At 47.3% G+C, this 22,465-nt stretch overlaps 1 protein-coding gene across 3 annotated transcripts in view; it reads right to left on the reverse strand.

Moving 5' to 3' along the window:
- Positions 1-4,066: 4,066 nt before the first annotated feature.
- Positions 4,067-22,465, reverse strand: part of PAX7 (paired box 7) — a 141,822-nt gene continuing 123,423 nt past the window's right edge. For all 3 annotated transcript variants that reach the window (XM_040326775.1, XM_040326774.1, XM_040326772.1), the window contains exons 8-9: positions 10,399-10,642; positions 4,067-4,997 (exon numbers count right to left, since the gene is read on the reverse strand). In XM_040326775.1, coding sequence (XP_040182709.1) covers positions 4,882-4,997; positions 10,399-10,642 — 360 coding nt within the window. In that variant the 3' untranslated portion in view covers positions 4,067-4,881. The remainder of the gene's footprint in view (positions 4,998-10,398; positions 10,643-22,465) is intronic.

Consider the following 22,465-nt stretch of genomic DNA (forward strand, 5'->3'; position numbering starts at 1 on the left):
TTTGGAATCAATACATAGAATATATTATACAGTAGAAATTTGAGGAGATCATTTAAGGTTCCATCTCTTTTAATGCATAACAGCAATGCCTGAGGTACACAAAGAAACATACACAGGCGCAGGTAGTCAAACCCCCCGGCCGCTGCCATGGAGGTCTTACGCGGGGCTGCAGACGTCTTTCAGCAGGGACAAGGATAAAACAAGTACAGGTTTATCATAACTACTCTACTACTTAATATAGTTGAATAAATTATAGTGGGATTATATATACGTATGCACATATATATACAGTACATATATATGTACACACTTACGCGCACACTCGGAGCGACATGGGAATCAGACACAGAAGTGACAGTCAATTTTTTTTTTTCTTATGGAATGCTATCTAGTGCTAGATAAAGGGGAACCTGGTTGGTGGGATTAGATTCGGGGGGGTTAAAAGCATTTCATATACATAGAGGGACCCACCCAAGCACCTCCCAACCCAGATGGTCCCTGTAGTCTGGGAGCCGTGCATGCCACAAATGTCCACTTTGTAGAAATATATGTATAAAAAAAAAATCAAATGTCCGGTAAGTGATGACAGTTCCTCCTGGGCGTGGAATGTCTCCTTCTTCTTCACAAGGTTCTCCTCTTCTTCTCCTCCCAACAGCTGCGTGGAGGAGAATCGAACGCCATAGCATGTGATCAATGGGAGTCCAATGGAAATTCGGGATTTGTAACTTTAGAAGACCCCCGTGCCCTTAGACACCCCCCTCCCCCCTTAATAATCACCACCATTCCCCTATAGCAATATTTTTTTTTTCTTCTCTCGGAACATATATAAATTTTCTGAAGACTTCACGTAATTCATATACATCGACGTTACTATACATTTCAATTGTGAAAATATTCACAGGAAACTTTTTGAATGGGCTTCAACATTTGGAATGGTTATGCTATATACATTTCCGGCGGCTAAAGCTGCGTTGCGTTCCGGGGGCCTTTATGTAGACCCTTCAAGGCGGTCTCTATGGAATGATATGTTGGGATTTGTTAATCTTGGTCCACAATGTTCATTTTTTTGTCTTGAGCGATACAAACGGAATGCATTGTGAGGAGCACTAAAGGTTTTAGAGATCTCTGGAAATATCCTAAAGTCTTAAATGTGGAATGTGAAGAAAATTAAAGGATGAAAATGAGAAGAAGCAGATGCATTAGGAACATTTCTAGAATTATCTTTGAAGTGCCCCCCCCCCGGTATATATGCTATAGGACCAGAAGTTTGTGGACTTCTGACCATCACACCTCTATGAGCTTGTTGGGCACACTATTTCAGAACCATGGCCATTAATATGGAGTTGCCCCCCTCTATAACATCCCCCACTCTTACAGACTTTCCATAATATTGTGGAGGGTGGCTGTGGGAATTTGTACCCATTTGTGAGGTCGGCACGGACGTTGGATGAGAAGACCTGGCTCACCATTGGCGTTCCAATTCATCCTAAAGGTGTTCTGTAAAGTTGAGGTCAGGACACTCGTGTTCCTCCACACCCAACTGGTCAATCCATGTCTTTATAGACTTGGACCCCTTTGTGGCTATTACATCCTCTACTTTTCTGGGAAAGTTTTCCCCAAGACTGTGAAGGGGGTCTGTGGGAATTTGTACCCATTTGTGATGTCGGGTACGGACGTTGGATGAGAAGACCTGGCTCACCATTGGCGTTACAATTCATCCTAAAGGTGTTCTGTAAAGTTGAGGTCAGGACACTCGTGTCCCTCCACACCCAACTGGTCAATCCATGTCTTTATAGACTTGGACCACTTTGTGGCTATTACATCCTCTACTTTTATGGGAAAGCTTTCCCCAAGACTGTGAAGGGGGTCTGTGGTAATCTGTGCCCATTGGTGAGGTCAGTTGCTGACGTTGGATGAGAAGACCGGCTCACCATCGGCCTTCCAATTCATCCCAAAGGTGTTCAGTACAGTTGAGGTCAGGACACTCATGTTCCTCCACACCCAACTGGTCAAACGATGTCTTTATAGACTTGGACCCCTTTGTGGCTATTACATCCTCTACTCTTCTGGGAATTTGTACACATTTGTGACTTCGGGTACTGACCTTGGATGAGAAGACCTGGTTCACCATTGGCGTTCCAATATATCCTAAATGTGTTCTGTAAAGTTGAGGTCAGGACACTCCTGTATCTCCACTCCCAACTGGTCAAGCCATGTCTTTTTTGCATTTGTGGCTATTACATCTTCTACTTTTCTGGGAAAGCTTTCCCTAAGATTTTGGAGGGTGTCTATGGGAATTTGTGCCAATTTGTAAAGTCAGGTAAAGTCAGGCTCACAATCAGCATTCGAATTCATTTTAATTCAAGTTGTTCAGAACGGTTGAGGTCAGGACACTCGAGTTCCTCCACACCCAACTGGTCAAACCATGTCTTTTTAGACTTGGACACCGTTTATGAACATAATTTCCTCCACTCTTCTGGGACTGGGAAGACTTTTCACATGATTTTGGAGGGTCTATGGGAATTTATGCCCCAGGTACTGATGCTGGATGGTTCCTATTAATCTCAACATCTGTAGGCTGTATGTCATCCCCTTCTAAAACCATGGCCATTAAAATAGAGCCCCCCCCATGCCCATTAATATGGAATTGCTGCCCCACCCATGGCCATTAATATAGAGTTGTTTCCCTAATGTGACTATAACAACCTCCATTCTTTTGGGAAGGCTTCCAACAAGATTTTGAAAAGGTGTTTGTGGGAATGTGTACCCATTTGTGAGGTCAGGTACTAATGCTGGATGAGAAGACCTGGCTCACACAATGGACCCCACATTGGGCGCCAAAAAAAAACCTGGCTCACACGTTGGACCTCACATTGGGCGGCAAAAAAAAAGAGACCTGGCTCACATGTTGGACCCCACATTAGGGGCGCCAAAAAAAAGACCTGGCTTAAATTTTGGACCCCACATTGGGCGCCAAAAAAGACCTGGCTTACATGTTGGACCCCACACTGGGTGCCAAAAAAAGACCTGTCTTACATGTTGGACCCCACATTGGGTGCCAAAAAAAAGACCTGGTTTACATGTGTGGCACCCAATGTGGGGTCCAACGCGTGAGCCAGGGTGGGACATGGTTCGACCAGTTTGGTGTGGATGAACTTTAGTGTCCTGGTCTCAACCCTACTGAACATCTTTGGGATGAATTAAAATGCTGGTTGTGAGCCAGGTTTTGTTTTTTTTGGCACCCAATGTGGGGTCCAACATGTGAGCCAGGTCTTTTTTTTGGCGCCCAATGTGGGGGTCCAACGTGTAAGCCAGGTCTTTTTTTTTGGTGCCCAATGTGGGGCCCAACATGTAAGCCAGGTCTTTTTTTTTTTTGGCGCCCAAAAAATACCTGGTTTACATGTTGGGCCCCACATTGGGTGCCGAAAAAAAGAACTGGCTCACATGTTGGGCCCCACATTGGGTGCCAAAAAAAAGACGTGGCTCACTTGTTGGACCCACATTGGGCGCCAAAAAAAAGACCTGGCTTACACGTTGGACCCCACATTGGGCACCAAAAGAAAAAAAAAGACCTGGCTTACACGTTGGACCCCCACATTGGGTGCCAAAAAAAAGACCTGGCTAACATGTTGGACCCCACATTGGGCGCCAAAAAAAAAGACCTGGCTCACACGTTGGACCCCACATTGGGCGCCAAAAAAACAAGACCTGGCTCACAACCAGCATTCTAATTTATCCCAAAGATGTTCAGTAGGGTTGAAGCCAGGACACTAAAGTTCCTCCACACCAAACTGGTCAAACCATGTCCTTATGGAGCTGGCTTTTTACACGGGTGTGGGGGGACACAGTCATGGTGGTCTTCACCAAACTGTTAAAATGGCATAATTGTCCAAAATGTCTTTGTATGTCATAGCGCTAACAGGACCCTTCACTAGAAAGACCTAAACTCATACTTTTGACCATGAAGTCGGTGTGATGGTCATGTGTCTCTAAACCTTTGTCCATATAGTGTGTTCTAGATAATGCATAGGTGTGATGTGGAATGTTTTTTTAGTTTTTTTGCTTAACTTGAGAAATAAGTCGTTTTGTTTTACAATGTTTCTTAAAAGAATTCCATGTAGATGGCAAGTCCTACACAAGGTTTAAGTATTTCAAGTAGCTATTAGGGACATTTCAGCCCTTTTTACGGAGAAAAAGTGAGCGCCTCCTCTATTGTCCGTCATCTCTGAATATCTAATCTTGGCTAAGTCCGATCTGGGTTTCCTTCCAATTCGTACTTCTTTTTTTAGAATTGTCCTTTAAAATAAAGTTTGTGAAAATCATTCTTAGTCCCGGTAGTTAGGCGTGGACCCGTTTCGGATATACTCCACCGAGTCATCATTGTTTAGCCAAGTCCTCGCTCCGCAATTCCTGATGACGGGAACGTTGCACGTTACACAACATGAAGTATGGAATGAGTTTCCGGGTTATCAGTTCAAATTAAAATATAACAAAGCCTTTTTATTTTTCTAGATCTGCCATTAAATGTTCCACCTTCCGGTTTGGCACGGCGGCAGATTTGGAATGTGGCCTTGCTTTGTCCATTTCGCCACCAATCCCCCGACTCGGCGTTGCTTGCTGTTTTCATTGGCTTGGTGAAGAGGCTTGATATGGTTTGATAAATCTTCTGCGCATGCTGGCACCTACCAAAAAAAAACAAACCATGGCGCCGCGCCTTTCAAGGATCAGGTGCCAGCGCGTCTCTGGCTGTGAGCGTGGCAAGGTTGAGTGCGTAGGATCGGCTTTATTGAAGAGTCCCAGAGGATGACAGCAGTGAATGGGCACGCATGTTCAGTGGGAGGCAAACAAAAACGGGTCGCTATCGGGGGGACACGCCACTCTTCAGTACGCTTGTCCGGTCTCAACAGGTAACAGGCCCAAGACAGCCGAGTGTTCGCCGAGCTTCATGCGGCGCTGTGTGGACAGGCTGACGTTTTTAGCCAAATAATCGACAGCAGCTGAAAAACAAATCCAACAATAAATTAGCAAAGAAAAAGAAAACTTCCAATACAAGTTTTTTTTTTCATACTCATTCTTCTATAGCGGCACGGAAGGCATGTTCTGTATAAAAAAATGATCACTCTAGGGCCACCCTAATAGCATCATGGGCCCCTGGGCAAAGTAATGCACTGGGGCGGGCCCCTGCCAGCTTGCCCCAATTTACACCCCTACTCTCAAGAATTAAAGTATAAATATATAGATAGAATTAAACATATATTAATTAGTACTTTCAATAAAAATAGATTTTAAACAATAAAAAGTGTGTGTGTGTGTGTGTGTGGGGGGGGGGGGGGGGGTAGGCAGATGGGCACAGTTCAGGGGGGAGGCAGAAGGGCACAGTAGGGGGGTAGACAGAAGGGCACAGTAGGGGGGCAGAAGGGCACAGTAGGGGGGAGGCACAAGTGCACAGTAGGGGGATGCAAAAGGGCCCAATGGGGGGAGGCAGAAGGGCACAGTGGGGGGAGGCAGAAGGGCACAGTGGGGGGGAGGCAGAAAGGCACAGTAGGGGGAGGCAGAAGTGCACAGTAGGGGAATAGACAGAAGGGGTAGGCAGTAGGGCACAGTAGGGGGGAGGCAGAAGGACCAGTAGGGGAGGGGGAGGCAGAGCACGGTAGGGGGATGCAGAAGGGCACAGTAGGGAGAGACAGAAGGACACAGTAGGGGGAGGCAGAAGTGCACAGTAGGGGGGGGGGCAGAAGTGCACAGTAGGGGGATGTAGAAGGGCACAGTAGGGGGGTAGGCAGAAGTGCACAGTAGGGGGGGCAGAAGGGCACAGTAGGGGGAGGCAGAAGGGCACAGTAGGGGGAGGCAGAAGTGCACAGTAGGGGGAGGCAGAAGTGCACAGTAGGGGGGGCAGAAGTGCACAGTAGGGGGATATAGAAGGCACAGTAGGGGGGGCAGAAGTGCACAGTAGGGGGGGCAGAAGTGCACAGTAGGGGGGCAGAAGGGCCCAGTAGGGGGAGGCAGAAGTGCACAGTAGGGGGGGGCAGAAGTGCACAGTAGGGGGATATAGAAGGGCACAGTAGGGGGAGGCAGAAGTGCACAGTAGAGGGAGACAGAATGGCACAGTAGGGGGGTAGGCAGAAGGGCCCAGTAGAGGGGAGGCAGAAGGGCACAGTAGGGGGAGGCAGAAGTGCACAGTAAGGCAGGGATGCAGAAGGGCACAGTAGGGGGGAGGCAGAAGTGCACAGTAAGGGGAGGCAGAAGTGCACAGTAGGGGGGGAGGCAGAAGGCCACAGTAGGGGGGAGGCAGAAGGCCACAGTAGGGGGGAGGCAGAAGTGCACAGTAAGGGGGAGGCAGAAGTACACAGTAGAGGGAGACAGAATGGCACAGTAGGGGGAGGCAGAAGGGCCCAGTAGGGGGAGGCAGAAGGGCACAGTAGGGGGAGGCAGAAGTGCACAGTAGGGGGAGGCAGAAGGGCCCAGTAGGGGGAGGCAGAAGGGCCCAGTAGGGGGAGGCAGAAGGGCACAGTAGGGGGAGGCAGAAGTGCACAGTAGGGGGAGGCAGAAGTGCACAGTAAGGCAGGGATGCAGAAGGGCACAGTAGGGGAGGCAGAAGTGCACAGTAGGGGGATGCAGAAGGGCACAGTAGGGGGAGGCAGAAGGGCACAGTAGGGGGAAGTGCACAGTAGGGGGATGCAGAAGGGCACAGTAGGGGGATGCAGAAGGGCACAGTAGGGGGAGGCAGAAGGGCACAGTAGGGGGAGGCAGAAGGGCACAGTAGGGGGAGGCAGAAGGACACAGTAGGCATCAGAGGGGTTCCATAGAACACAGGAGCTTTTTTCCTCCCCTGTTGATGTCCTCAGATGAAATGAATACTGATATAGAAGTTGCTGGCAGTGAGTAGAGAAATGTGCGGCGGCGCCGGTGGTGTGTCAGCGGCACTCCTGGGGGAGGACTTGTCCAGACAAGACTCTTATTAGAGTTGTCATTTCCATTACGGTTCTCTTCACGCTTCTGTGTCCCATCAGTGTGGGCATCAGATAGAAGAGAGTCTCTGCCAAGTGCCCGGCGCAGTCCACGGATCCGCTCCGCCGGGGGAATCGCTGCCACTCAATGGTTTGTACTTCTGTTCAGCCACTGGGGTCAACTTGGAAACTATAGAGGGTCTCGGGTGCGGCCCCCAGAGGGCGCCACACAATAGCAGCAAATGTTCGCAGGTCAACAACAACAAAAAATGTTGGTCTCGCTGCATTTTATTGCACCGCATTGCAAAGCACACTGAGGGGGGTGGAGTACAATAAAAAAAACAGCACTGGTGCCAGCGAATGCAATAATAACCCCCGGCATTGGGGTCAGTGGGTGTCACTGATCACCAATGTAAGGGACATTCTTCTCACTGATCACCAATGTAAGGGACATTCTTCCCACTGATCACCAATGTAAGGGACATTCTTCTCACTGATCACCAATGTAAGGGACATTCTTCCCACTGATCACCAATGTAAGGGACATTCTTCTCACTGATCACCAATGTAAGGGACATTCTTCCCACTGATCACCAATGTAAGGGACATTCTTCTCACTGATCACCAATGTAAGGAACATTCTTCTCACTGATCACCAATGTAAGGGACATTCTTCCCACTGATCACCAATGTAAGGGACATTCTTCTCACTGATCACCAATGTAAGGGACATTCTTCCCACTGATCACCAATGTAAGGGACATTCTTCTCACTGATCACCAATGTAAGGGACATTCTTCTCACTGATCACCAATGTAAGGGACATTCTTCTCACTGATCACCAATGTAAGGAGCATTCTTCTCACTGATCACCAATGTAAGGGACATTCTTCTCACTGATCACCAATGTAAGGGACATTCTTCTCACTGATCACCAATGTAAGGGACATTCTTCTCACTGATCACCAATGTAAGGGACATTCTTCTCACTGATCACCAATGTAAGGGACATTCTTCTCACTGATCACCAATGTAAGGAACATTCTTCCCACTGATCACCAATGTAAGGGACATTCTTCTCACTGATCACCAATGTAAGGAACATTCTTCCCACTGATCACCAATGTAAGGGACATTCTTCCCACTGATCACCAATGTAAGGAACATTCTTCCCACTGATCACCAATGTAAGGGACATTCTTCTCACTGATCACCAATGTAAGGGACATTCTTCCCACTGATCACCAATGTAAGGAGAATTCTTCTCACTGATCACCAATGTAAGGGACATTCTTCTCACTGATCACCAATGTAAGGAACATTCTTCTCACTGATCACCAATGTAAGGGACATTCTTCCCACTGATCACCAATGTAAGGGACATTCTTTTCACTGATCACCAATGTAAGGAACATTCTTCTCACTGATCACCAATGTAAGGAGAATTCTTCTCACTGATCACCAATGTAAGGGGCATTCTTCTCACTGATCACCAATGTAAGGGACATTCTTCCCACTGATCACCAATGTAAGGGACATTCTTCTCACTGATCACCAATGTAAGGGACATTCTTCTCACTGATCACCAATGTAAGGAACATTCTTCTCACTGATCATCAATGTAAGGGACATTCTTCCCACTGATCACCAATGTAAGGAGAATTCTTCTCACTGATCACCAATGTAAGGGACATTCTTCTCACTGATCACCAATGTAAGGAACATTCTTCTCACTGATCACCAATGTAAGGGACATTCTTCCCACTGATCACCAATGTAAGGGACATTCTTCTCACTGATCACCAATGTAAGGAACATTCTTCCCACTGATCACCAATGTAAGGACATTCTTCCCACTGATCACCAATGTAAGGAGCATTCTTCCCACTGATCACCAATGTAAGGAACATTCTTCTCACTGATCACCAATGTAAGGGACATTCTTCTCACTGATCACCAATGTAAGGGACATTCTTCTCACTGATCACCAATGTAAGGGACATTCTTCTCACTGATCACCAATGTAAGGGACATTCTTCTCACTGATCACCAATGTAAGGGACATTCTTCCCACTGATCACCAATGTAAGGACATTCTTCCCACTGATCACCAATGTAAGGAACATTCTTCCCACTGATCACCAATGTAAGGGACATTCTTCCCACTGATCACCAATGTAAGGCACATTCTTCCCACTGATCACCAATGTAAGGGACATTCTTCTCACTGATCACCAATGTAAGGGACATTCTTCTCACTGATCACCAATGTAAGGGACATTCTTCCCACTGATCACCAATGTAAGGGACATTCTTCCCACTGATCACCAATGTAAGGGACATTCTTCTCACTGATCACCAATGTAAGGGACATTCTTCCCACTGATCACCAATGTAAGGGACATTCTTCCCACTGATCACCAATGTAAGGGACATTCTTCTCACTGATCACCAATGTAAGGAACATTCTTCTCACTGATCACCAATGTAAGAGACATTCTTCTCACTGATCACCAATGTAAGGAACATTCTTCTCACTGATCACCAATGTAAGGGACATTCTTCTCACTGATCACCAATGTAAGGAACATTCTTCTCACTGATCACCAATGTAAGGGACATTCTTCTCACTGATCACCAATGTAAGGGACATTCTTCTCACTGATCACCAATGTAAGGGACATTCTTCTCACTGATCACCAATGTAAGGGACATTCTTCTCACTGATCACCAATGTAAGGGACATCCTTCTCACTGATCACCAATGTAAGGGACATTCTTCCCACTGATCACCAATGTAAGGAACATTCTTCTCACTGATCACCAATGTAAGGAACATTCTTCTCACTGATCACCAATGTAAGGAACATTCTTCTCACTGATCACCAATGTAAGGGACATTCTTCCCACTGATCACCAATGTAAGGGACATTCTTCCCACTGATCACCAATGTAAGGGACATTCTTCCCACTGATCACCAATGTAAGGGACATTCTTCTCACTGATCACCAATGTAAGAGACATTCTTCCCACTGATCACCAATGTAAGGGACATTCTTCTCACTGATCACCAATGTAAGGGACATTCTTCCCACTGATCACCAATGTAAGGAGCATTCTTCTCACTGATCACCAATGTAAGGGACATTCTTCCCACTGATCACCAATGTAAGGGACATTCTTCTCACTGATCACCAATGTAAGGGACATTCTTCTCACTGATCACCAATGTAAGGAACATTCTTCTCACTGATCACCAATGTAAGGGACATTCTTCTCACTGATCACCAATGTAAGGGACATTCTTCCCACTGATCACCAATGTAAGGGACATTCTTCCCACTGATCACCAATGTAAGGGACATTCTTCTCACTGATCACCAATGTAAGGGACATTCTTCTCACTGATCACCAATGTAAGGGACATTCTTTCTGTGGATCGGTACTTACATTGTCCATATTGTCCATACTGGTAGCTTGCCACGGGGTCCATGCTGTATCCCGTCGTGCTGTAGGTCGGGGCGCAGTAGGACTGAGACGTGGGGAGGCTGTCCACGGACTTGATGGAATCGCTGCGCTGGCTGCAGCTCGCCGACAGCGAATTTGTGGTCTCCAGACCGCTGTGTAGAGGGGAGATGGAAAAATCCGACTGGCTCTGGGGCATTCCGTTGGGATTGCTTAGGATGCTCATAACCTGTAATGAGAAGAGGGCAACACGGGTTCAAATGCCAGCAACAGAAGGATACATTGAGTTCTGCCAAATAACACATTTTCCTTTAAAGGGCAACTCCACTTTCTTGTCGGCAAAAAAAATAAATAACATAATATAACACATACAATCGCTACACAAGTTATATTGTAAATTAATGTTTTCAATCTGCAGCCGCTGTCATTTTCTGTTACAATGCAATATAGCCACTTGGAGGCGCTCTGCACACAGAACGCATCCTGAAGAAGCCCTTACCTTGGGCGAAACACGCCGATCTATAAACCTTCTGGGACTCATCTCCCCCCTCTACATACTATATTTTTTGTTTTTCGCTCCTTGGCATTTGTTGTAAGTTTAAAAAAAAAAATATATAGAAAAGTGCGTCCTGAAGAAGCCCTTACCTTGGGGCGTAACCCCCCATAAATTGCCCACATGGGGGATTTATGGGAAATATCCCCCTTTCCTATTATGGTCACATGTTTTATTTATGATATTCCGTCTCACACGCGGCACTTTATGTTTGAAATGTTGTAGCGCCGCACGTTTTATTTATTTTTAGAGCCGTACATCCCCATTGGCCAGGCACCGAATTATTTTCTATACAATGTTTTCAAAATCCCCTAAAAAAAAAAACATTGAATAAAAACTTTATTGAAAGAAATAATTGCTACAGAGTGACAGAGATTTTTCTACGTAAAGTAGGCGTGTCCAAGGTGCCCCCATCTATACATAGACCCGGGCCTTGTCCTGACCATGACCCCCCTCTCGCCGGCTATCCACCCTCCTGACCTTTCTCACCTGCCCCCTGAACGGGTCCAAGGAGGAGGAAGAGGCGGCTGTTCCTCTGCAAACAGGTTAATATAATTTCTAGAAGTGTTTGAAGCTGGGGGTGTAGAGGAAGGGCCACTATAATCCCCCCTCCCCCCCTCCCTCGCCTCTATAATGTATTACTTCTTAGTATATCACCGTCACTAACCGAAAATCAATTGCCGAGCGACATCTGTAAGACTTTATCTGCAGGGATATCAGGGGCCTGTCAGTCCCGATGAGTGGCAGATTCCCCCCCCCCTTCTCTATCTGTCACCCCCCTCTCTCTGCACCGCTGCCCCAAATCAGTCACAGCTTCTCCGCATTAACCTCTCCGCCGCCACCGCCGCCGCGCCGCTTCGCCGCCAGCATGAGGCCGACAACTTTTTTAATATTTTTTTTGCAAATCTTTACTATTTTACATTCCAACCCTAAAATATGATGACGATCGCTCGGTGATCGGCATCTACACATTAGTGATAATGAGCGTGCGAAATACATTTACAAGTGGCAGTTGGGCTGTAAAAAATGATTTTTCACTTTTTATTTTATTTTAATTTTTAATTTATTTATTTAATTATTTATTTTTTCCACTGTCCCTCTGGACATCCCTCTGTCCATCCCACTGTCCCTCCAACTGTTCCCCTGTCTATCCCTCCCACTGTCCCTCTGTCCACATTTCTCTCCACCCCACTGTCCCTCCCACTGTCCCTCCCACTGTCCATCCCACTGTCCCCTTGTCTATCCCACTGTCCCTCTGTCCATCCCACGGTCCCTCCCACTGTCCATCCCTCTGTCCATCCCACTGTCCATCCCACTGTCCATCCCACTGTCCATCCCTCTGTCCATCCCACGGTCCCTCCCACTGTCCATCCCACTGTCCATCCCTCTGTCCATCCCACTGTCCCTTTGTCCATCCCCCTGTCCCTCCCACTGTCTTTCCCACTGTCCCCCTATCTATCCCACTGTCCATCTCTCTGTCCATCCTACTGTCCCATTGTCCATCCCACTGTCCCTCCCATTGTACATCCCACTGTCCCTCCCACTGTCCATCCCACTGTCCCTCCCACTGTCCATCCCACTGTCCCTCCCATTGTCCATCCCACTGTCCATCCCGCTGTCCCCCCCACTGTCCCCCTATCCATCCCACTGTCCCTCCCACTGTCCATCCCACTGTCCCTCCCACTGTCCATCCCCCTATCCATCCCACTGTCCCTTCCACTGTCCCTCCTACTGTCCCCCTATCCATCCCACTGTCCATCCCTCTGTCCATCCCACTGTCCCCCTATCCATCCCACTGTCCCTCCCACTGTCCATTCCACTGTCCCTCCCACTGTCCCTCCCTCTGTCCCCCTATCCATCTCATTGTCCCTCCCACTGTCCCATTGTCCATCCCACTGTCCATCCCACTGTCCCTCCCACTGTCCATTGTCTATCCCACTGTCCCTCCCACTGTCCCTCCCACTGTCCCTCCCACTGTCCCTCCCACTGTCCCCCAATTTTGTGGGATGAATGCAATGACTGTATTTGTTTCATTCTCCCTGTTATGCTCTAAATTTATGGAATGATGTATTTGGACACCACAGTGCTCCCGGGGGACAGCCGCCCCTGCTGCCCCCTCCTTGTCCCGGACCTGACTTAATACTAATTAAACCTTATGGTTACCATAACATTATAAGTTATTATACTTTTTTTACATCATCGTTACTTTTTGCTGTGCTTTGTGGCAATAAAACTTGAAAGCGTTAAAGGAACCCGACTGACCTGGGATCCCTGGGCTAAATATGTAGGGATCTCTATCTCTAGGGGTGTCTCTCTGGATCCCCCCCCCCTTCTCATGTCTCCTTTCCTTTCCTTCTCTATTTCTATCCCTCTTTTATTTTTATTTTTATTATTTTTTTATGTACTTTATGTACGTGTGCGTTTCGGCAAAATGCCCGGCGTAAGCGCGCGCTATTTAAATGATCCCGTAGGGGGCGGGAATCGAACGGGCGCCGAACGTAGAGCGCATGCTCCGTCGGGAAACTTTCCCGACGTGCATTGCGGCAAATGACGTCGTAAGGACGTCATTTGCTTCAAAGTGAACGTGAATGGCGTCCAGCGCCATTCACGATTCACTTACGCAAACTACGTAAAGTTCAAATTTCGCGACGCGGGAACGACGGGTATACGTAACATTGGCTGCCCTTACGCGAAAACCGCCGTACGCAAACAACGTAAACTGCGTACGCAGGGCTCGCGTAACGTTGTGAATCGGCGTTAGTATGCAATTTGCATACTATACGCTGAGCACAACGGGAACGCCACCTAGCGGCCATCGCAAGAATGCAGCCTAAGATATGCGGGCATAAGGAGCCTTATGCCGCGCATATCTTAGGCTGCAGTCGGCGTAACGAGGTTCCTGAATCAGGAGCATTCGTTACGCCGGCGCAAGTAAGCTTACGCAGTTACGCAGGTGCAATTGCTCTCTGAATCCGGGCCACTGATTCTAAGAATCAGGCGCATAGATACGACGGGTCGGATTAGGACTTACGACGGCGTACATGGCGCTGCGCCGTCGTAAGTCCTTTGAGAATCTGGGCCTTATCCCCCCCCTTTCTCATGTCTCTTCTCCTTTCCTTCTCTATTTCTATCCCTTTTTTATTTGTATTATCTATTTATTTATTTTTTATGTACTTCTCCTTTACTTCTCCTTTACTATCCTCTGTTCTGAGGATACCTGGAAACACCACAGTGCCCCCTGCTGTCCCCTCCTTGTCCCACACCTGACTTAAGTAGTACTAATTAAACATTTTGGTTACTTTTTAACATTATGGGTTATTATACTTTTTTACATCATCATAAATTTATAGAATAATGTATTTGGATGGAATGGAATACCACATGCCACAGCAGCACAGAAACAGATACCCCCCCCCCCTCCTCGTGTATCGGTGTAACCCCCCCGGCTCGGCAGGCCCCTCTTCTCAACCTTGACCCGAGGTCAGTTGGGTTGGTAGTCCGGGACACGTGTTCTCCTTGACACCGGGAAATGTCCTTTCACTGCCCCCCCCCCCTTTCCCTTTCCCTTTCCCTCTGTATCTCTTCTTCACATTCACTCTTTCTTCCCTCTGCCGACACTCTTTCCCCCTCAGGAGGTTTCCATCATCCTCTCCGTACTTTAAAAGAAGAGGAGTTAAAAAAAAAAATGTAATTAATTCCCTCTATTTCTGAGCAGGGCCTGAGGGTCTGTGTCCACGGAGGCTCCAGCCGGGCAAATCTGCACCCTTTATGATAAACCGAGTCAGCTTTAGACGTTCAAGTGCAATTAGGATCCCCCATCTCGAGACCATCAGCTCTTCCAACTCCTTGGGCCGCAGGAGGAAGAGAAATTGAGCTGCGGAGGAAAGTACATGAAAGTAGGAGATAGGGGATGAAAGGCCATCTCCCCGGTACACAATATGGACAGGCGCCCTTATATTATCTCTGGGATATGGGATGCGCCGCATGCAAGCGCGTTAGGGAGATTAGACGCCAACTTTACGGGAAAATAACGCTTCCTTGTACGTTGTTATTCTTTATGTGTTTGCAAATTTTTAGCTCCAATTTTTTATTTCATTTTTCGGAGACGATGACAGCTTTGAATTTACTTATATATATAGATAGTTTTTGATGTTTGAGGCATCCGCTGTGGAATTTATTTATGGATATTCCAACGTACGAAAAAAGGAAAAAATCCTTGAGACGCGACTATTCTGAAAATGTCAATTCCCAACTGTTCATTGGCCTCTCCGTTAATTAGCCGCCTTTGACAATGACGATGAGACATTTAGAAAAATATGGAGCACCAGGGCTTTTTTTTTTCAGCAGGAACATGGGGGGACGCTGTTCCGGCACCTCCAGCTCTGAATTTATGTAATGGTGCTCGGAGGTGGGTAGAGGGTGGAACCAAGGAATAGTGCTCGGAGGTGGGTAGGGGTTGGCACCAAGGAATGGTGCTCGGAGGTGGGTAGGGGGTGGAACCAAGGAACGGTGCTCGGAGGTGGGTAGGGGAGTGGAACCAAGGAATGGTGCTCGGAGGTGGGTAGGGTGTAGAACCAAGGAATGGTGCTTGGAGGTGGGTAGGGGTCCACCCCCTACCCACCTCCAAGGATTGATGCTCGGAGGTGGGTAGGGGGTGGAACCAAGGAACGGTGCTCGGAGGTGGGTAGGGAGTGGCACAAGGAACGGTGCTCAGAGGTGGGTAGGGAGTGGCACAAGGAATGGTGCTCGGAGGTGGGTAGGGGGTGGAACCAAGGAATAGTGCTCGGAGGTGGGTAGGGGTGGCACCAAGGAATGGTGCTCAGAGGTGGGTTGGGAGTGAAACCAAGGAATGGTTCTGAGAGCTGGGTAGGGAGTGGAACCAAGGAATGGTGCTCGGAGGAGGGTAGGGGGTGGAACCAAGGAATATTTCTCAGAGGTGGGTAGGGGGTGGAACCAAGGAATAGTGCTCGGAGGTGGGTACGGGGTGGAACCAAGGAATGGTGCTCAGAGGTGGGTAGGGAGTGAAACCAAGGAATGGTTCTGAGAGCTGGGTAGGGAGTGGAACCAAGGAATGGTGCTCGGAGGAGGGTAGGGGGTGGAACCAATGAATATTTCTCGGAGGTGGGTACGGGGTGGAACCAAGGAATGGTCCTCGGAGGTGGGTAGGGAGTGGAACCAAGGAACGGTGCTCGGAGGTGGGTAGGGAGTGGACAAAAGGAATGGTGCTCGGAGGTGTGTAGGGGGTGGAACCAAGGAACGGTACTCAGAGGTGGGTAGGGAGTGGAGAAAAGGAATGGTGCTCGGAGGTGGGTAGGGAGTAGAACCAAGGAATGGTCCTCGGAGGTGGGTAGGGGGTGGAACCAAGGAACGGTGCTCAGAGGTGGAACCAAGGAACAGTGCTCAGAGGTGGGTTGGGAGTGAAACCAAGGAATGGTGCTCAGAGGTGGGTAGGGAGTGGAACCAAGGAATGGTGCTCGGAGGTGGGTAGGGGGTAGCACAAGGAATGGTGCTCGGAGGTGGGTAGGGGGTGGAACCAATGTATGGTGCTCGGAGGTGGGTAGGGAGTGGAACCAAGGAATGGTGCTCGGAGGTGGGTAGGGGGTGGAACCAAGGAATAGTGCTCGGAGGTGTCAAACTGGTGTCATTTGATGGGGCAAACTGGCATCATTTGAGGGGGCAAACTGGCTGCATTTAATGGGGCAAACTGGAGGCAATTGATGGTCACAGTAGCGGCATTTGATGGGGTAAACTGGCTGCATTTGATGGGGAAAATTGGCGGCGGCATTTAATGGGGCAAACTGGCGGCATTTGAGGGCGAACTGGCAGCATTCAATTGGGCAAACTGGCGGCAATTGATGGGCACAATTGCGGCAATTGATGGGCACAGTTGCGGCAATTGATGGGCAAACTGGCGGCATTTGATGGGCACAGTGGCTGCGTTTGATGGCACAGTGGTGGAAATTGATTTGTTGTCTCCGCCGACAACAAACACAAAGCGACTGCCCAAAGTTCTCCAAGCAACAAAAAGTTTTCGGAAACAAAGTTTGAAATGACGCCACATTACACGCGCCAAGATTGATAACAGTTTCTTCTGCTTCCAGTCCAATCGGCTCTCTTCACCTTTCCATCACCTTCTGCCAGCTAAGCAGGTAGCCCCCCCCTTCCCTCCATCTTTTGTTTGCCCTCGGGGTCTTGGTAATGGAGAGTTCACACTGACTTATTGCTTCAAAACAAGATTTCCTGAGATCTTTAGAACTACCCCAGCGATGCCCCCCCTCCCCCGTCTCCTTTCTGGTGGAAGGTTCGATAAACGTGAAAAGACCTCCGACACAAAGAGGTTCTCGGAGTGACACGTCCCAGCCCGGGGCGTTCTTTCTCCGGCTCAGTATCAGCACACCGCCACGGCCCCTCTGATCAATCACAGGCCTCTTCTATCTATCTGTGAGCCGGGGCTTAGCGCCGCCGCTCCCCAGGCCCCCGGTCTGCACCACCAGAGGGGGTCAGCCGCAGATATTAGAGCTCAGGAGCGAGATAACGATTTCGTTTTCAGGAGATAGCGACCTTTCTGATTGCTTCCCCCAATTCATTCGACTTAACGCGCGTGATCCACTTTATTATCCACTCCAGTGTTTCGCAGCGACCGCTCTTATTATTTCAGGGTCTCGCGCCAACCCAACTGAAGATATGCCCTTCGCGTTGTCCCGTCGCTCGCCGTTCCTGATTTTATTTTATTGTATCCAATAGATTTTTAACCACTTGCTCACCGGGCACTTGAACCCCCCCGTCCTGCCCGGACCAATGTTCAGATTTCAGCTTTCTCGCTCTTTGAATGACAATTGCGCGGCCATACAACGCTCTACCCAAATGAATTTATTTTTTGTTAATTTTTTTTTTAAAAAGACCGAATTTTTTAAAACTTTATTTATATTTTGTTATAAAATTTTGCAAACAGGTCATTTTTCTCCTTCATTGATGTACGCTGACGAGACTGCTCTGATGGGCACTGATAAGGCGGCAAGGGTGGGCGCTAATAGGCGGCATCTGATGGGTTGCGTTGAAGGGCGTTGATAGGTGGCACTGGTGTGCACTGAGAAAGTGGCACTAATAGGTGGCAGTGATGGGCACTGATGGGTGGCAATGATGGAGGCGCTGATCATAACTGGTAGGTTACAGTGATAGGCAGCACTTCTAGGTGGCACTGACGAAACACTGATTGGCACCACTGCTGGGCATTGAGAGGTGACACAGAGAGGTGGCACTGATGCGTGGCACTGAAGGGCATTGATAGGTGGCACTGGTGGGCACTGAGAAGTGGCACTGATAGGTAGAGTTGCCACCTCATCCCTTTAAAAAGGAACACATCTGAATTACACAGGTCCTGAGGCTAATTTAATGCAAATAAGGCACCAAATGAGTTTAATTACCTCCTTAATCAGCCACAGAACCTGTGTAATTAATATGTGTTCTGTTTTAAAGGGATGAGTTGGCAACCCTACTGATAGGTGGCACCGATAGCTGGCAGTGATGGGCACTGATGGGTGGCATTGATGGGCACTGATCAGCACTGGTAGGTTACACTGATAGGCAGCACTTCTGGGTGGTACTGATGAGGCACTGATTGGAACCACTGGTGGGCATTGATAGGTGGCACTGGTGGGCACTGTGGGCGCTAGCAGGTGGTAATTGTGGGCACAGATGAGGCAGATGTGCCTCCTTCCTCTTCAGGACTGATGTCCCTTGCACATAAGCCGGTGATCGGCTTTTTTTTTCATTCCACGCTGTCAGCGCGAGGAGAAAAAAAAAAAGATTACCGAGCTTTTACATCACGTGATCAGCTGTCATTGGCTGATAGCTGATCACGTGGTAAGGGACCGGGATCGACTAGTGTGTACTTCAGAGTGCAGCCCCCCCCCCCCTTTACAGTGCATCCGGAAAGTTTTCACAGCACTTTTTCCACATTTTATGTTACAGGCTTATTCGAAAATTCATCAATATTATAAGCATCACAGGCTCCTCCCACTTACATAAGTATCACAGGCTCCTCCTATCTACATAAGTACCACAGGCTCCTCCCCAAGCATCACAGGCTCCTCCCACTTACATAAGTATCACAGGCTCCTCCTATCTACATAAGTACCACAGGCTCCTCCCCAAGCATCACAGGCTCCTCCCAGGTACATAAGCATCACAGGCTCCTCCCACATACACAAGAATCACAGGCTCCTCCCACATACATAAGTACCACAGTCTCCTCCCACGTACATAAGTATCACAGACTCCTCCCACGTACATAAGTATCACAGACTCCTCCCATGTTACATAAGTATCAAAGACTCCTCCCATGTGCAAAAAGTATCGCAGGCTCTAATAATAATAATAATAATAATAATAATAATAATAATAATATAATAGCATTAAAAATAAGTATTATAACATTATTTAAAAATATAAATTTATGTGCTGTGAGTGGAACTTATGTAAAGGTAAAATACTTAATAAAATATTATATATAAAAAAAGATATTATATTCTGAATATATAAATATTATTAATATTATTTTAACATTTTTAAAATAATATTATAATAATAATATAATAGCATTAAAAATAAGTATTATTACATTATTTAAAAATATTAATTTATGTGCTGTCATGGGCAGTCAGCACCGGTGGGACTAGAGTTAACTGGAGGGGCTAGAGTCATGAGTAGGCAGCACCAGTGGGCTAGAGTCAACCTGAGGGGGCTAGAGTCAACCGGAGGGGCTAGAGTCAACCAGAGAGGGCTAGAGTCAACCAGAGGGGTTAGAGTCAACCTGAGGGGGCTAGAGTCAACTTGAGGGGGCTAGAGTCAACCAGAGGGGGCTAGAGTCAACTTGAGGGGGCTAGAGTCAACCAGAGGGGGCTAAAGTCAACCAGAGGGGCTAGAGTCAACCTGATGGGTCTAGAGTCAACCAGAGGGGCTAGAGTCAACCAGAGAGGGCTAGAGTCAACCAGAGAGGGCTAGAGTCAACCAGAGAGGGCTAGAGTCAACCGGAGGGGCTAGAGTCATCCTGAGGGGGCTAGAGTCAACCTGAGAGGGCTAGAGTCAACCAGAGGGGTTAGAGTCAACCTGAGGGGGCTAGAGTCAACTTGAGGGGGCTAGAGTCAACCCGAGAGGGCTAGAGTCAACCAGAGGGGGCTAGAGTCAACCAGAGGGGGCTAAAGTCAACCGGAGGGGCTAGAGTCAACCTGATGGGTCTAGAGTCAACCAGAGGGGCTAGAGTCAACCAGAGAGGGCTAGAGTCAACCAGAGAGGGCTAGAGTCAACCGGAGGGGCTAGAGTCATCCTGAGGGGGCTAGAGTCAACCTGAGAGGGCTAGAGTCAACCTGAGGAGGCTAGAGTCAACCAGAGGGGTCTAGAGTCAACCTGAGGGGGCTAGAGTCAACCGGAGGGGCTAGAGTCAACCAGAGAGGGCTATAGTCAACCGGAGGGGCTAGAGTCAACCTGAGGAGGCTAGAGTCAACCGGAGGGGCTGAAGTCATGGGTAGGCAGCCCGAGAGGTGCTTGAGTCACAGGGGACAGGGGAGACTAAGGTGTGAGTGTAACTTATGTAAATGTAAAATACTTAATAAAATATGATTATTTAAAAAAAAGATAATATATTCTAAATATATAAATATTATTAATATTATATTATATTATTTTTTATTTTATTTTAAATAATATTATAATAATATAATAGCATTAAAAATAAGTATTATAACATTATTTAAAAATATAAACTTATGTGCTGTGAGTGGAACTTATGTAAATGTAAAATACTTGATAAAATATGATTATTTAAAAAAAGATAATATATTCTAAATATATAAATATTATTAATATTATATTATTTTTTATTTTATTTTAAATAATAATATAATAATATAATAACATTAAAAATAAGTATACAATATATATATTCGAAGTATATAAATATTAATAATATTATTATTTTTTTAAATATAATTATAATAATCATTAAAAATAATTATTATAACATTATTTAAAATTACAATAGGAAGTGGTGTTTTGGTAAAGTGGCGGCGAGCTTGGATGGCGTAAATGGGCAACACAAAGGTGTAACCCAGAATCAAAGCTGAGGTGCCATTGGTGGGAAAAAGTCTTCCTGATCCCAACTTCTTTTTTTTTTTTTTCTTGTTGTCATTGAGGTGCAGATAAAACAATTTGGAATTATTTTTATTCATTCTAATATATTTTTATTGATTTTTCTTGGAATTGTTTCAGATTTATGTCTAAACTAAAAGTTAGAATGAGATGATGGTGGTGAGTCTCGGCGGTCACGGGAAAGGATCTGATTGTTGTGATTTTCAAGCGAATGAGTGTCCCCCCTGCCCCCCCACTGCCCCCCTACCCCCTGCCCCCCCCACCCCCCCACTACCAACTGTTCTGGTGGAATCGGCCTCTCCGGCCCTCCGCCCGGTGGGCACACCGCACCATTATATCCAGATGTAAGCTAATCCACAACAACATCTGCAACTGATCTCCACCCTCCAACGTCAACTCTTTATTTTTCCTTCAAGATGAGAAGTCTGTAGATAAGAAATGAAGGAGAAATAGGAAATTGGGCAGGAAAATTAGGAGAAAACAAATAAAGTGGGGAAAACAGAAGATGGGGGGGGGGGGGGGGGGAGAAGAAGCAAAGAGCGAAGATGGAAGGGGGGGGGGGCTGTGAGCGAGGAGGCCGACTGATTGTTTGAAAGATATGACTATTTAGAGAGAGTGACTGCATAAATTTAATTAGAGCGTTTTCACGCTGCAAATGGCTGATTGTAATTACGTTCCCAGCCTCACTTAGCAGAGAAGATGTTGCCTCTTTGTGTGATGGAGGACGGCGAGCAGATGATGACAACACCTATTCAGCCGTCTCTTTGTGTCAGGTGTTTATCTGTGCCATGAAATACGGGGGGTGGGGGGGAGGTGGACAATGATTGGACCAGACTCCGAAAAGTGAACCGTGAATGTGTGAGCGGGGCCGTGCATGTCTAAAGGATGGAAATAGGAATATTACATATGCATGGAACAGCTTTTTGGTGTCACCAGAGATGTGTCGCAATCTGGAGGTACGCCATTTTAAACGTGAAAACTGAAGCAAGAGGAGAAAAAAAATGTGGGTTGTTGCTTTTAGCAAAATTTACATTTATCTAACCCTGTCATTCTCAACCAGGGATCTGTGGAGCCCTAGGGTTCCTCCAGAGGTTGCTAGGGGTTCCTCCGGAGGTTGCTAGGGGTTTCCTGAGTTGCAGGGCTGTCTTAATGCATGGGCACCCCTGGGCATTGCCCAGGGGCCCCAGGTGCATGGGGGGGGGGCCATGATAATCTTGCATTACATCATACTTGCCAACTGTCCTGGATTTGCTGGGACAGTCACACTTTTTACTAAGCTGTCCCGGGATAGCTGTGTCCCAGAACCTGTACTGTGCCCTCCTGCCTCCCCCATATAGGGTTAAGGGTTGGGGT

Source organism: Rana temporaria, chromosome 10 (genome assembly GCF_905171775.1).
Source record: "Rana temporaria chromosome 10, aRanTem1.1, whole genome shotgun sequence".
In the NCBI taxonomy this organism is placed as follows: domain Eukaryota; kingdom Metazoa; phylum Chordata; class Amphibia; order Anura; family Ranidae; genus Rana; species Rana temporaria.